Source organism: Alosa alosa, chromosome 21, assembly GCF_017589495.1.
Source record: "Alosa alosa isolate M-15738 ecotype Scorff River chromosome 21, AALO_Geno_1.1, whole genome shotgun sequence".
In the NCBI taxonomy this organism is placed as follows: Eukaryota; Metazoa; Chordata; class Actinopteri; order Clupeiformes; family Clupeidae; genus Alosa; species Alosa alosa.
This window is the reverse complement of record NC_063209.1, coordinates 20,680,699-20,697,779: the sequence shown is the minus strand read 5'-3', so window position 1 is coordinate 20,697,779 and position 17,081 is coordinate 20,680,699. Positions and strand designations below refer to the sequence as shown.

General features: G+C 43.8%; 1 protein-coding gene across 1 annotated transcript in view; it reads right to left on the bottom strand.

Moving 5' to 3' along the window:
* atp10b (ATPase phospholipid transporting 10B) overlaps positions 1-16,491 on the bottom strand; it is a 32,900-nt gene extending 16,409 nt beyond the window's left edge. Inside the window, 8 exon segments of the mRNA XM_048231340.1 lie at positions 982-1,226; positions 1,983-2,235; positions 2,736-2,863; positions 4,156-4,287; positions 4,948-5,054; positions 5,150-5,235; positions 6,378-6,582; positions 14,519-16,491. Coding sequence (XP_048087297.1) covers positions 982-1,226; positions 1,983-2,235; positions 2,736-2,863; positions 4,156-4,287; positions 4,948-5,054; positions 5,150-5,235; positions 6,378-6,582; positions 14,519-14,931 — 1,569 coding nt within the window. The 5' untranslated portion in view covers positions 14,932-16,491.
* Between the last annotated feature and the right edge of the window lie 590 nt (positions 16,492-17,081).

Here is a 17,081-nt window from a genome sequence, read left to right as displayed (position 1 = left end):
AACATTTTAGTCTCGTCTTTTTTCGTCAACAATAATGCATCTTAAGATAGTCTTAGTCAGTGTTTCAGGACATTACTGCCGTCTCGTCATCGTCTTGTCTTAGTCAGAAAAAAAAAGGTCGTTGACGAACATATTTCCTCTCGTCTCGTCTGACGAAATTAACACTAGTGGTGTGTGTGTGTGTGTGTCAACATGAGCAACTCATTCGTGACTGTTGGGGGCGTGTGTTTGCGTGTGTGTGTGTGTGTGTGTCAACATGAGCAACTCATTCGTGTGTGTTGGGAGCGTGTGTTTGCGTGGTGTGTGTGTGTGTGTCAACATGAGCAACTCATTCATGTGTGTTGGGGGCGTGTGTTTGCGTGTGTGTGCGTGGTGTGTGTGTGTGTGTCAACATGAGCAACTCATTCGTGTGTGTTGGGGGCGTGCGTTTGCGTGTGTGTGCGTGGTGTGTGTGTGTGGTGTGTGTGTGTGTGTGTGCATGGTGTGTGTGTGTGTGTCAACATGAGCAACTCATTCGTGTGTGTTGGGGGCTCCCACTTCGTGTCAGCTACCCAGGACCCAAAATCAAACAATTAGTCTGCCAGGACGCCAAGCAAATCACCAGTTAGTGTGCTGTTGTGCTATGCTGCATATTTGTGTGATATGTAAATTGCTATATTCATAAATGTGCGTGTGTCTTTGACAAAGTGTCTCAAAGTCACTTTTCAAGCACTGAAGTCAGATTATTCTGGCCTACACCACAAGACAAATGATGATGCTGCAGCACCATGGCATTTCAAAGGAATGGGAATAAACAAAGCATTTGTCCTGTCTACAATTAGAACCGAGTAAGAAGGCCACAGTGGAAAAAAAAGCAAGCTAACTGTCTGATGAAGCACCAACTCTGTCCACGTTGTCCGTCACGTTAATGCCTTGTCTGGAGGGACGGACGCTGTTTGTGCCATCTGAGCTGCTGTCCCACTTTTCCCTGCATCCACTCACCAGGGGGCTGCTGAAGGCCAGGTCTCCGTGAGCCCCCGCCGCGTTGACCTTCGACCTCTGGTTGCTGCCAACATCCGCCTTGGCGCCATGAGAGCGTCTGGTGGCCTCTGGGCGGCCCTCCCCGGAGCCCTTCTCCTCCTCCTCCTCCTCCTCGGCGAAGAGCGAGGGCTGCTTCTGCCGCTGCTGGAACAGGGTCACCTCGTCGCCTGTCGCCTCCGTCTCGCTGAGGACGGCCAGCCGGGCAGCTGTGAACCCAGAGCGAGAGATTAGCGGCCGAGAGGAGAGGCGCTGACAAGGAGGAGGGTGTTAAAGAGACTCTGGAGATGATAGACACACCACAGACGCTCACACTCACACAAACACATACAGTACACACACACACACACACACACACACACACACACACACACACACACACACACACATACAGTACATAAACACACACACACAGTACCTAAAAACAAACACACACACACACACACACACACACAAATCGGATGGCTACAAATTGTTCTTGTTAGTGTATTTGAGCACAAAGCTTAACACACACACATACACACACACACACACACACACACACACACACACACACACACACACACACACACACACACACACACACACACACACACACACACACACATATATAGTACATAAACACACACAAACATATACACGCATATACATACACACACACACACACACAAATCGGATGGCTACGAATTGTTCTTATTAGTGTATTTGTGCACAAAGATAACACACACACACACACACACACACACACACACACACACACACATACATCAGCTACCAAAACAACAGCTACCCAAATACAAACCACTACTAACCGTTCTCACTGTGAGTACTAACACACACACACATACACACATACAGTACATAAACACACACACACACGCACACACGCACACACACACACACACACACACATATATACATCAGCTACCAAAACAACAGCTACCCAAATACAAACCACTACTAACCGTTCTCACTGTGTGAGTACTCAGTGGCCATGATGGTGCAGCGGCGGAACACCATCTTGTTCTCGGTCAGTGTGCCGGTCTTGTCGGAGAAGACGTACTGGATCTGACCCAGGTCCTCTGTGATGTTGAGCGTCTGGCACTGGACACGGGTGTCTGTCTCCTGGTCGTACAGGTCGACGTCATGCGAGATGAAGAACACCTGGCCCATCTTCACCAGCTCAATGGACACATACAGTGAGATGGGGATCAGTACCTGCAGAAGGGGAGGAGGAGGGGAGGTGGGGAAGGGGGATCCGATTTGGGGCGTGAGAGGAGCAAAGACCAACGCAGTTTCATCTTTACATTTTCAATTTCAATTAAATTTCACTTATAGAGCACCAAAACATTACACGTGTCTCATGGCGCTTTACAGAATGTTAGACAATCAGAGAAAAGAAAAGAAGGCCCATTGGTAACAGGGGCGAGGAAAAACTCCCTTTAAAGAGTAGGACAGATTGACTGAGAGATTCACTGTTGCAATCTTGTAATTGTTTACATTTATTCATTTTAGCACTTTTCATCCAAAGTGACTCACATATGTCAATTATATTACTGAAATGAAAGCGTAGGCACTTACAGAATAATAACAAACAACACAATCCTCTGGGTGGGTGAGGTTAATGTTTTGATGCAATTTCTTTCTTAGATTAACTTGTTCTCTCAAGGCTATGAGGAGTGTTATTAGAGAGAGGCTCATTAGAGAGAGGCTCACACCTGCAGCAGAATGATCATGGTGAAGAACATGTAGAAGCCTGCCACGGTGGAGGGGATGAAATGGCCGTCACTGTCAGGAACCAAGTACGGAGGAACACTGGAGAACGACTCCAGCCAGATAGTATGACCTGTACAGAGACCAGGGACAGACAGAGAGAGAGAGAGAGTGAGGGAGGGGGAAGATTAATTATAAGTCCATATTAGAGAGGGGGTGAGAGAGAGAGAAACAGAGTGAGAGAGAGAGACATATGACTGTGAGTGAAAGAGGGATAGAGAGAGAGAGTGATTGAGAGAGAACTATTCGTGGTTGGTGTGTCGTTCTTTTCTTAGCCAGCAGTCAAACAGACAGAAGGAGTGCAATGACTCTCTCCAAGGTCACCCTATCCCTCTCTCTAAGGCCACCCTGTCCCTCTCTCCATTGTCACCATGTCCCTCTCTCCAAGGTCACCATGTCCCTCTCTCCAAGGTCACCCTGTCCCTCTCTTGAAGGTCACCATGTCTCTCTCTCCAAGGTCACCCTGTCCCTCTCTCCAAGGTCACCCTGTCCCTTTCTACAGGGTTTCCGGGCACTTGCCCTGGATCATGACAAGCTTAAAGGGAGAGCTCAGGCAAAAAGAGACACACCCTCACACCTCACGTCTATTCCAAATAGTCAAAAAACAGTCAAGAGTCACTGGCATCTCACTGGATGGGAAAAGAGGTGCTGACATCTATCCTATCCAGAGAGAGAGAGAGAGAGAGAGAGGGAGAGAGAGAGCCAGAGAGAGATGGAGAGGGAGAGACAGAGAGAGAGAGGGAGGGGGAAAAACTGTTTCTACAGGCTCATTTTTCATCTATGTGTGAACTATCCCTTTCTGAAGGCTCTTCAACAGCCTAATGGTGGCTATTTCAGTTATCCAACAGTGATCCAGCTGGATAGCTGAAAAATATTGGACAATGACCCATACAGCCTTGTAGTATTGGTACCCTTTGGTCATGATTGAAAAGGCTTATACAAATCTATCTTAATCATTATTTATCATAACATTATATAGAAACTCATTCATTTTAAGGTTAGCCAAAAATTCTTTAGAACACCATGTCTGGTTTAGTATGAGAATAAAGCAATCATCACTGAAGTCACCTGCTGACCATTTACCAACATGTCCTACAGGGCATCATACAGACACCAGGGTAAACATCTCAAATCTGCAATGCCATGTACTTTTTTGGCTCGTGTGAATGGAGTAAATACTGTCGACAGGAAGTGTCAAAGACTGTCCTCATCACTCACACATTACCAGAGCGCAAAACAACCACAAGCACAACAACAACAAAACAACAACAACAACAACCCCTCCTCACAGAGCGAGCGCTGTGGATCAGCCCACAGGTGCGGATCAATGAGACGAAGGTCAGTGTCAGTGTCAGTGTTCCGTACCGAGGGCTCCGACGAGACACAGGGTGAATAGCAGCAGCACGCAGTACAGCACGTCAGAGTTCAGCTTCCGCTCCAGCTTGCTCCGCTTGTTCCTGGCGCCGCTGTTGTTGAGCATCGACTTGGTCTCGTGGCCTGTAAATAAGTAGAAATCAGCCGGAGGAGAAAGGGTGGGGTGAGGCACAGAGTGTCTCTCTCTCTCTCTCTCTCTCTCTGTGTGTGTGTGTGTGTTTACATGCATGTGTGTGTGTGTGTGTGTGTGTGTGTGTGTGTGTGTGTGTGTGTGACTTAAACACAGCACCACAGGGGTTGGCGCTCAGAGCAGCATAAACACACAAATATAATCGACTCTTCTGACCTGACATGACTGCTTATAGTACTGGCTCTCGTGTGCTTTTGCTTTGCTGTGTGTAGCTATACAGTATCACACGCATGAGACAGGAAATGGTATTCCTGTTTTCTGGTATATGGTCTATTGAATGTTGAAAATGTGTTTATTCAGTGTTGGGTCACCCCGTGTGATGTAATGTTAACATTTGACAACAGAGTGGAAGCTATGATGTTAGAAAGAAAGAAATGAAAAAGGGAGAGAGATGTTGAAAAACAGAAATCTGAGAAAGAAAGGGATAGACAGAGAGGGGGAAAGAGTGGAATGAGAGAGTGGAAGAGAGAATTTAAGAACCAGAGATGAACAAAAAGAGAGACAGAGAGGATGAGAGAGAGAGAGATAGAGAGAGAGAGAGGAGAGAGAGATAGAGAGATAGAGAGAGAGAGAGAGAGAGAGAGAGATGGTACCTGCATAGACCACAATCCCCGTAGCCTCGTCTGTATTGCGTATAGTGCATCCACGTAATAAAAGACTATCAATTCCAAAGCCCAGTTTCTTCTTATCAGGCTTCTCTCTACAATATTGCAAATGACTCTGGTCAGAAATGTGTGCATATACTTGAGGTTAATAAGAGGGAGAGCACTTACAGATGTTTTGCTTTGTACTCACATGTAACCACTGAAATGATTGAGGTCATTGTTTGGTTTCTCACAGACTACTGTGCTTTTGAAGCCAGCAGGCTTAAAAGGAGAATCCTGAAAAATAAAAATAAATTATACACTAATAAAATGATACACTGACTAGTTTAAAACTTAAAACCAAACAACTAAAACACAGTGTGACACAAGGTATGTACAATACATTTGGTTTCAAATCTTTGTACCGGTGTCTTTCATGATGAAGCAGAACAAAGGTGATAACAGCTGTTTTACCAGGTAGACAGGGCAATGAAATGACCTAAATAGCCTCTCCTTTCTAGAAATTGTAGCCGCACCTATAAACACCACCCCTTCCATTTCCGTAGGTTGGTGTACAAATGTCATCCTAATTGCTGCTATTACATGCTGTGTGACGGGTTTATCAAGAAAGGAATTGCCATTTTAGCATTGTAAAATACTATCAGGCAAACAACTGTCAGTACAGGTGTTGAAATCACTGGTACACACATCAGACGTGTTGAAAGGAACCGGTACAAAAAAGCATTCCTGCAACGTGAGCATTCATACTGATGTAAACAAATAACTGGTCATTCCAGAACATTCCACATAAACACGCATGCTGTGTGGCTGAGTGTGTGTGTGTGGCTGAGTTTGTGTGTGTGGCTGAGTGTGCTGCTCACACACAGGAGAGTCTTCTCTGAGATGCAAACCTCAGGGACTGGTTTGTATGTCTACAACCCCCCCCTCACCCTTCACCACCATGCCCCCAAAACTGTTTGCCACTGGACTGGGGATAAGGAGGCCATGACAAGAGCCATCACCCAGCACAGTAACAGGCACTCAGCAGAGACTGCACCCAACGCACAGATGAGCATGATCACCATGATGCAAAGGGGGAAAAAAACACCACTGCTTTTCAACAGAACCTTTTTAAATCAGCTGCATTTTTTTATAAAGCTTTTATAAAGCTGGAATGTGTGGGGTCATTCTCTGGTTTAAAATTTATTTTTAAATGAGTTTCTTCAAGATGGGTCTTTCGACTGAAACATGGCATTTCTATACAGATATAGAGCAGTTTATTCATGTTTGTTTGAGATACATTACTTGACATGTCATGATTATCATGACTAATTATCATGACTACCATTGTGTGTGTGTGTGTGCGGGCGTATGTGTGTTTTAAGTTTGCTTAAGCTTAACATCTTCTGGCAGTGAAGGCAATCTGATTGATGTCTTACCGGCGCTGGGAAGCCTGGCACCACTTTCCGCTGCTTCAGGTTGGTCTCCCCGTCCAGGTTGGATGTCTCCATCAGACACACGCCGTTGGGGTCGGACGTGTGGAGGAGGAGGATGTCAGCGGGGATGGTCTCGTTGGAGACCACCTTGACAAAGTCACCCACCCGCATGTCCTTCCAGCGGCGCTCCATGAAGCCCATCTCTCTCCTGGGGGGGGGGGGTCAAGAGATACATGACATCATCATCAGTGCTGAGGCAGACACTGATTTGCTCTGAGCATGAATGAAGAATGAACGCATCGCATCTCATCAAACTGATAGTAGAGGAGTTTGAAGAGGTTTCAAATTAAGTGTGTGTGTGTGTGTGTGTAGATGGAGGATAGATAGAGAGACAGACAGATAGATATTAATGGATGGATAGATGGATGGACTACAAAAAGAATCCAATAGTTATGGGATGTGGGTTTTATTGTATCTTTAGTTTTTAAGTTGGGTTTTATAGACCACATTTTCTTTTCACTACATACTGACAGAGTTGACATTCAGTTAATTTTCTGTAATTAAACATTGAACTGAAGATATCAGTTAGAAAATAAATGCATATAAAGATTTTAAGCTTTACCATGCAGGGCTCCAGACTAACTTTTTGCACTGGTTGCACTGGTGCGCCTAACTTTTTTTCTTAGGTGCATCAGCACAAAAGTTAGGTGCACCCAAATTTTCAACCACATTGCATTTAACACCGTAGCAGGTTCACTTTTTTCCTTTAATTACTGTCCTATATAGGTTGTCCTATGACTTATGATTTACAATTCTACAAGAAAAGTAACTTAATGAAGTGTTGGTGCTTTAAGTGCTTCACTGAGCTGAAATGTAAACTTAAAACATCTCAAGATGAATTAAATAAAAATAACAGTGAGTAAATTAACAGTGCACGTCTTTTAAGGGCTTCAAATCTCATGGCTCAATGTCTTACATACCCTTCATGATCTTTAGGCCTTGGCTAAACCAGCTCGCCATGCATCTTCCATAGAAATGTATTTGAGCACAATTTAAAGAGATGTTCCAAGTAGCCTGGGGGATTTTTATGTGATTTTCCAATGATGATTGCAATAATCATTTGACAGCACCACAATGCAATTTACTTTTTAATTTTAGTATTTTTACATTTTCAATAAGAACATCACTATGGTTAATGCAGTAACGAAATGGAAGGCCTATTATAATAGGCTTTTGCAATGACTTGCCATGCTAGATCTAAATGTGTCCATTCAATTCACCGTACACAGTTATAGATGCAGGGAATATTTGGGCTTTAAATGTAGCAGCGATATTCGGTTTGCGCCAAATACCGGATTAAATTGATTGATGCCATCAGAATGAGTTTACACAACTCGCGCGCAAAACGAATATTGCTGTTGAAAACCGGGTTACTCCCTGCATGTAACTGCGGTCAATGACGCACTCCTTTTCGGCGATATCTGTATCTCTGTCGTTCGGGAAGGCCTTGTATGCATTGTTCGCAATTTTAAGACGTCTTTTCATCTGCAATGACTCCTATAAATTTGGCGCAAGTGGCATTCCTGTACGTCGGGTTTACGTTCAAACTATTTTTCTGGTGAATAATTATTTCGGACTGAACTTGGTGAAGGGAAGTTTCACTAGGCCTATCGTAGGCAACGATAAACTTGATCATCATCTCGGGCTCGTCTGATCGGTTTGCTGCTGCCAGCCGCCGAAAGGCAGTGGGGAGAGGGGACATTTATCTCGGCCTATGTGACCACACTGTAATGCAACTACATCCACACTGTTTATCTGACGGGTCTCTGACCTCTCTCTCTCTCTCTCTGCAGCACACGCATTTTCAAATGTACACACAGGCACTGGGCCACGGCCAATCAGAGGGGAGGTCCCGCCCTTCACTATCTGTGATTTGTTTAAACCACGATATTGGCCAAATATGTGTCTGTTATTGAACCAAAGGTAGAGTTTCAATGTGGACACGTTTTCCTCTCTCGAATAGCTGATCGCACCGGTGCGACCTCCGATTTTTTTTAGCCGCACTTTTGAAAAATTAGGTCGCATATGCGACCAAATTGGTCGCACTCTGGAGCCCTGCCATGTTATAAAGTAGATGTGGAATAGATGTACGGCGAAAAGCTCTTTCATGTCTTTGATTAAAGGCAAGGATGTCTAATTGCCCCAGATGTCTACCCACCCTAGTTATTGCCCATCAATAAGCCCACGATAACCCAACATATCAATTACTCACTTTATAAATATTATAATTACTATAAACTATTATTCAATTACGATGCACCAAAAATTCTTACAGTGATCATATTACAGTAGCCTACAATACAGCCTAAACGTCATGCGCCCTGCCTTCTCCGATTCAGGTCATGAATCCCTCCAGGTGTATCGGGATGCTGGAGACTGGTGCATGTGGTCAGGCAGGGTTGAAGCGGACGAACGTAAGAGGATGAGGATCAATCCTGGTCCCCCGGGGACAGACCGAGAGCCTCCGCCTGAGGGCATACGGCCCATTGACCATGTCCTTATACATGAACCCAGCAGACTCTCATACAGTGTCCACGGCTGCCAGGCCTGACATCATAATGATGCTTTGATGCTTTACTGGACTTCAGTAATATTCGGATGATTTGTTTTGCCTATATCTATGGCCTTCTGCCTGTGTAAGCTATTTGGCTGGAGGTTGTGTTTGAGCAACGCGTGGGGTTGGGGGGTTGCCTTTGAGCGGGGTGTGGGGGTGGGGTGTGCTCCAGTCCTCCTGGGAAGAAAGAGCAGTGTGTGAGCCTCTGCCCTGATAGTGGGGTACGAATTGTATTTCCGTAGGATTTTTTGCTAAAATTTATATTTTTGTTTTATTTGCTTTATTTGGGGTCCTACTGTTGAAAAAATGATGGGGTGCAAATTTTCGGACTCCGTTTTGCCCCCGGGGGGCCGCTTTGTCACCTTGGCCAGGATACTGACCACACACGACATCTACTAATAATGATCACATTTTCACAATCTTGGTGTCAATTTAGGGGTTATTGAGGATGCTGAGTCCATTTATGACAGTTTCATTGTGATCAGAAGTTGTTATGACTCATTTTTTGCAGTAATAAAGGCAAATCCAATGGGGCAAAGTCGCCAAACAGTAAGTGAGCTCATATTTTGGGAACACTTTGATGTATGTTTACGAAACTTGGTCACATGACAACTGACCCCCTCCCAAGGGTACACAACACATTTGGTGTAATTCGGCCACTGGGGGCGCTATAATTAGCAAACCTGCGTTTAGGGGTTACAGTATATCATGATGATGTAGGGTTAGCAAAAAAAAATCCAATGGCTAGTCATACTCTTCATTCTGATATTGATGATCATTGCAAATTTTCCCCACTCATTATAAACAATTGGCCATATTGGATTTTTCTTTAAAGAGAACTTTATTTGGCCCCCTCACTGCTGCTTGCCATTTTTTGTCAAAGATAACTATTTCAACACAAGATATATGTGTTTTAATACTGTCTAATGACACAAAGCTGAGAATCACATTGCTAAGATACAGACAGAAGATACAAGAAGACAAAATTATTATTACTCGGACCAGTCTTTAAAGGACAAAACACGCAAGAAAAGAGCAGCAACATCAAGGGAGTTTGAAATTCATCTGGAGATGAAACTCACAATGTCTCTAAAGGAACTTTTGAAGAGGCAGATACACTTATTGCTCATCAAGCAATGGTGTGTTCAGCTGAGACTGGCTGGAGTGAAGTTAGAGTTTGGTCACATACTGATGTCCTAATCCTTCTGCTTGATCTTGTTGCTGGTAAGCACCTTGGACCTCACACTCATCTCAAGTTTCTTACTGGTAAGGGCACAAAATATAGAGAAATTGATGTGGTAGAAAGAGTGCAGATTATAGGACATCAAAAATGTCAAGGCCTTATCGGTCTCCACAATTTCTCTGGTGCTGACTGGGGTGGTAAATTTGTGGGCGTCAGCAAAAAGACCTGGGTTGATGCCTACATAAAAACTTGATGATGATGATCCTGTCATCAGTTGCTTTAAGAAGCTTGGTGAAGGTCCATTGCCATCTAATCTCATCAATGGTGAACTTCCCCAACAAGTCAGAGGTCTAGAGCAGTTTGTCTGCAGTGTCTATAGGTCAACTGGTCACACAACTCTACCAAAACTGAGGTGGGAGCTATTTCGGACCAGGAACTTGGAGGGAGAAATGTTACCTCCATCACGAGCTGCCTTGTTGCCTCATATCCTTCGTGCCAATTACATTGCCATGTGTGATAAATCCTACATTTCAAACTGTCCAGTTCTTCCTCAGATTGAAGAAAATGGTTGGACTTTTCAAGAAGGAGTTTATGTTCCTGTGACATGTCTTACACTCCCTGCCCCTAGAGCTGTGATAGAGTTGACAAAATGTGTGTGCAAAACCCAATGCAAAACACTCAGGTGCACTTGTCACAGACATGGAATTCCCTGTACTCCTTTTTGCAAATGCTTTGCTGGTGACTGTGAAAATGCGACCAAGCATACTACAAATGAGGATGATGCTGATGAATGATCGATTTATGTAGAAGTGTATTTCTAAGGTGTTTTATTTCCTGTTTATGCAACTTTATATTAATAATTAGTTCATTTATCAATTAGTTCATCAATTAGTTCAGTACTTAGTTAATGTACACTGCCATTGCAGTAGAGCTATAGTACATTTTGTATTAGTTTTATTTCAAAGATGTTAAATGATTGATTGCTTTATTAGCTATTGTAAAGGAAAATATCAGATTGTTCACCAGATTGTTAAAAAACACAAAAAAACAACAAAAAGTATCTAAACACATATCTGCTCACTGAGGCCTTTAGTCTCTAACTCTTTCTAAAGCCGCTATATCTAACAAAGTTATTATTATTATTATTATTATTATTATTATTATCATTACTATTATTATTATTATATAAATTACTCTTCAAGTTTATAGTGTATTAACATCTTGAGTGCACATAACTTAGAGTGTATATAATCAATTTGACCAAAAAATATGATAAAATACCCTAGAAAAGCCTAAACCACTACCAAAAAATGAGACATAACAACTTCTGATCACAATGAAACTGTCATAAATGGACTCAGCATCCTCAATAACCCCTAAATTGACACCAAGATTGTGAAAAGATTGTAACTAAGATTGTAACTAAGATTATTAGTAGATATATGTGTGCAGTCATTATCCTGGCCAAGGTGAGAAAGCGCCCCCCAGAGGAGGGGCAAAATGGGGTCAGATGGGGTTTGCACCCCATCATTTTTCAACAGTAGGACCCCAAATAAAGCAGATAAAACAAAAAAATCAATTTTAGCAAAAAAATCCTACGGGACCATTATTTCATGACAATTCGTACCCCACTATGAGGGCCAGGGGCCCTGTGTGAGCCAGCCGCCTCCAAACACAAAGCCACAGCGCACCGCCGCGCAGAGTGACAGGGGCCGGCAGGTATGCTACTCTACACGTAGAGCAGGACTGGGCGGGGGCCCGTGGGCACGCATACTAACACGGGGCCGTGTCCTTCTCACACCCTGCGCCAAACAAAAGCAGACACGCACCAGCAGCCTCCACTGTGGCTCGCCCACGGCCCTTTAATAGAGTCTTTAATGCTACGCTACGCTAATGCTACGCCACGCCAGGTGTGCGCATGTTACATAAACACGCAGAGTGAGCGAGTAACTGACTGCGTGTCACTGGATGTGACTAAACAGCAATCTGTGACTCTTGCTGACTCATTGTCATTGGTGCAATGCTATTAGCGATGCATTGAGGTACAATGACGTGGACATTTAGCTGATTGATAAAGCTATTTTGTGTCTCACTTCTGCTGGTATTAAGGGATTAATGAACAAATGTATGATTCATACAAGTGAATAAAAAATAGGAACTCTCATAAAAGGCAAAATCAGCACATTCTAACGCTGGCTTTTCTCCAGCAGGGCTATGCGATGTCTATTTCAGATAGAGCTCTTCTGATATTGAGATAAGGATATCTTCAACTAAAAATGGCTCCTTGAAGCATAAGTCACCTGACTTTTTGTAGGGCACAGCTGTCAAGGTATAAATATGAGCCTAGAGCATTGTGACATCATAGTATTCCTGTTTCTTACCTGTTTTTGTCGTTGTTCATATATTGCCATTACATTTGCCTACATAATATACTGATTACATTTTTAGAAATTATATGAACCTTAAAGGAATGTATACATAAACAGATGGTTAGGGGTTCCATTAGTGACATGGTGTGAATCATTCTAGCCAATAGTTTTGATGATGTAAGAATGTCAAGGATTGGTGTTTTGAAACAACAGCTGTTCATGTGATATCCTAGTCACCATGTTGTTAAATCACATTGAAAACGTGGATTGTATGAAAGAAATCAATGTGGCCTATGTTACTGAACACCTGAAGTTGAGCCCATCAATATATTACATTACATTACATTTAACAGACACTTCTTGACCAAAGTGACTTACATAAGTCAGCTATATTACAAGGGATCCCATTGTCCCCGGAGCAACTTGGGGTTAAGTGCCTTGCTCAAGGGCACAACGGTGTAAGCCGGGAATTGAACTGACAACTTTCAGGCTACTGCACGCTAGCCCAGGTCCTAAACAACTACACTACCACCGCCCCAATATATGACGAGGCCTGTGCATTTTAATTTTAACATTACAGAAGTATACAATCCAATGTGCAGACATGACTTAATGGAAAGAAACAAGTTGTTGAAGGCTTTGGCAAAGCCATTCACAATTCACAAAGCAAGCACGCTAACTACATTCCACAAAGATGACTGAAATGTGGACCAGCAAGATCTCACAAAGTCAATGTCACCAGGCCGTGTCACTGGCCGTTCTCCAGGAAACGTTGGGAAAACAAAATCTTTGAAAAGACAGAGAACTTAATGTGCAGAATGGCTTACAAAAGTGCTGTTTCTGTGAGTCATATGAATGACAGCATCTCAACAGATGCAGAAAAGGGCTTTGACAAAGCTCCCCTCAGAGAGGTACGCATACTTGCATATGCTTACACCACTTTAGTGCCAGCTTAGCACACCTTCCAGTAAGCCGTCCGGTGGTAAAGAGTGTAACACACGTTTCTATGCCCCTGCATAAATCGATTTAAGCAGTTGGTCATAGATTAAAGGTACATCTGTTAAACCCCCATGTCATACCATGAGATCTTTTCAAACAAGTTCTAATCTATCACACCATAAGGGAATCCACCTGTCTGTTGCTAATCAGCTATAGTGAAAAACAAACTGTAATTTAAATATATACTGTATAGAAAAGTGAACAGTAGAACTGCATAGGGACAAATAGACAACACAAAGCATAAAGTCTGTCTGTGGTCCCTGTCATTTATCAGACGTTATGTTTAGATACCGGTGTAGTGTTTCAGCTGAAAGAGAATGCCTGTGTTTTAATGACAGCACAGGAAGAAGTGTTTTGGGTTGCTCCTTTTTTTCCGCTGTTTCTCCTAGTTATTCCGTTTTCACATTTGGTGTTTCTAAAATAGATTTAAACGACCTGCACACTGCCTTGCCTATGATGCAACACAGAGATGGGGATTTCATCAAACCTGCTCACAATGCGTTGGTTGCCAGACATTGTTGTGAGGCTCTTCAAAAGGAGAGAAATCTCCCACTCAAATTTTATTTCTAGGTCAAAAATTCCCATGGGGTTTTGAAACACAGATGAAGTAAAACACACACTCACACACACACACACACACACACACACACACACACACAGAGAGAGAGAGAGAGAGAGAGACATACACACACGCTCATGCACACACTAACACAGAGAAAAACAGAGAGAGACAGTTGTTCACACATGCGTACCCAGTACTTGTCATGAGCAGACTAGAAATGCAGTACGCTGAGAATATAAAAAACAGATACACAATTGCACAGATAGGCTTCTGCTCCGTAGCCAATCTACTCCAACCACCTCTTGTACACTGATACTGTAAAAGAGCCATAAGATGTCCAAGCAGCCAGCCCTCTCACTGCTCTGCGTGAGACGGGAAAAGAGGAGAGGAAGAGGGGGAGGGAGCATTGCCGTGTACCTGCTGTAGACGGAGCATGGCAGATTGTTGAGCTTCTGGTCAGTCTGGTACCTCCTGAAGTCCTCCCAGCCGTCCTTGATGGCGGTGAGTGCCAAGATGACACAGATAGGGATGAGGGCCACCTCCGGCTGGAAGGCGTTCACCACCGGCACGAAGTTGAGCACGGCCAGGCCCACGAAGTAGATGTTGGCCACGCGGTGGAACTGCTCGTAGAGGTTCTTGGGGACGAACGACCACAGGGTGTACTTGGTGGTCTTGACGGCGTTGCCTTTGTACTGCCGATTGGGCTGCTCTTTCTTCTTCAGGTCCTCGTAGGGCAGGTTGGACACCAGCGTCCGTACGGTGCTGTCCTGCTCCTGCCGCCGTCTCCCCCATCGCCGGCCGAGCAAGGCCATCGGGTCCATCCACCTCATGGCCGCGGCGCCATCCCTGCACTGAGGGGTCACTGCGGAGGTGTGGTGTAGGTCAGCACCCTGGGGATTAGGTTAGTTGGGGGAATCCACAGCACAGCACAGCTCTCTCTTTCTCTCTCTCTTTCTCTCTCTCTCACACATACACACACACACACACACTACTCCACGTGCACAACTGACGACTGACAGGAAAGCCAGCCTGATGGCACACCTGAGCACGCCTTGCTAGCCTGTTCTTCTCCACCTTAACTCAGGTATGTGGTTTAAGCCTGCCTGTCAAAAAGCCTGCTATAGTTGTGGGATTGACGACGCAAGGGAAGATAAGATGTAAATTTGATATGAAATTTAAATTTGATATGAAATAGTTGAGGATAAGGTAATGGCCTAATAACCCAGTTTTAACAGGAATGAGTTCATCAATCACTAATGGCCCTATAAGGTGAGATTGTTTCATCACATGCTAGGAGAGTGTTCAAATGTTCATTGGTCAATCTGTGAAACACATTCTAAAAATCATTATTTCAATACAGAAACCAAGGTAATTCATATGTATCAGACACATATTATAAAGTTTAGAAAATGTTGACAATAGCACTCACATAGAGAACACATGTGAACACTAACTATCCTGTTGTTAATGGATGGATATGTTGCTAGACCTGTTCTATAACTTCTGCAAGTAACATGGCATGTCTCTGAGAATAACTTTTTTTCTGAATCATACTAAGAGAATGTTGGAACTGTCGGATGTTGGAAAATTATATATGTTTTAAATTATCCAATATACTTCAGCTTTACACAATTGCGTAGCAATTCGAGCTTAAAATGAGCTAGGCATAAAAAGGCATAAAAACATTTGAATAGTCTCTCTGACGACTATTCCACAGCACAGCAGCTGCAGTCTACCCAAGAAATGTCCGTGAAATCTGAGTAAAATGACTACTAGGCCCATTCAAAGAGGTAATGACTGTTCCCCATCCTAAACCTACAGTGGCATCAATAGACGTTTAGGAGTAATAAGCAGACAGGATACTGAACCAATATAGAGCAGGTGAGAGCCATGGGAGTATCGTATTAACCGTACTGGAGTGGCTGGCCCTTCTGCTTGGCAACACGGTGGCGCAGCTGCGACAACCACAAAGTCTCTTCCCCCACACGCTCTCCTCCTCTTCAAGTCAGATGATGCAAAGGGTTGTGGAACTTTATTTACGCCAGTGACATGAAAGCATTAAAACGCGGAGAGCATCTGTTTTTTTTGTCTCTTACATCTCCCCCTAATGCCCTTTCAAGAGCGCGAGGGGAAATGAGGCCCTTCGCGTTACCGTACTGCATCTGTGTATCGTAGCGTGATGATGGCAGCGCTCTCGTTCGCTGATGGGTGAGAACAGGCCCGCGCCGCTGTTGCGTTTGTCTTTAACTATGCATGGCTAAACTTAAGACAACGGAACACGTATCAAAGAGCTGTACCGTACGGTCGCAGTTGTTCCCTGCTGGCTTTATGATTGTTATTGCATGGGGGACTCGAATGAACAGAGTCGCCTAAAGCTGACTCTACCCCCTGTGACTCATTTGGGTAACAAGCCACTCTCAACTCACCTGTGCGGTTTTCACTTGCAGAGCTGTGTTCCTAGGTTGTGGCCACTGCGGAGTCCTATCAAACCTAATGCCATGTTACATGCCATGGGAAATTTAACAGTAGACTAGAACAAGAAATAACAGCTTGTGCCTAGTTCAAATTCCAAGGCCCGTTTCAAATAAAACACAGAAAATGTGCTCGTTGCTAAGGTATCATTCTTGGATTGTTGCGTGGCCGTCTTCTTTTCCCTTCCTTCCCTATTTCTCATATCATTGTTCCGGGTAATCTTGACCTTTGCTGTTTTTAATGTCCCCCCTAACCACAAAAGGAAGAAAAAAAAAAACAACTACAAAGGAATAAGATCTATTGGAGCATTGGCATTTGGTATCATATGGACATAGAGATACCATCTGTGCAAACTAACTAGTGATCTATTTATGGAAACAAAACGGCTTAGCCCTTCCTGGAGCAGAACAATAAACAGCAAGACAATAAACATTAGGCCTAGCCTACATTTTTCCAACACCAACACAGCTTATTGACGTCAACAGAGGAAGCTCATAAACATTGATGT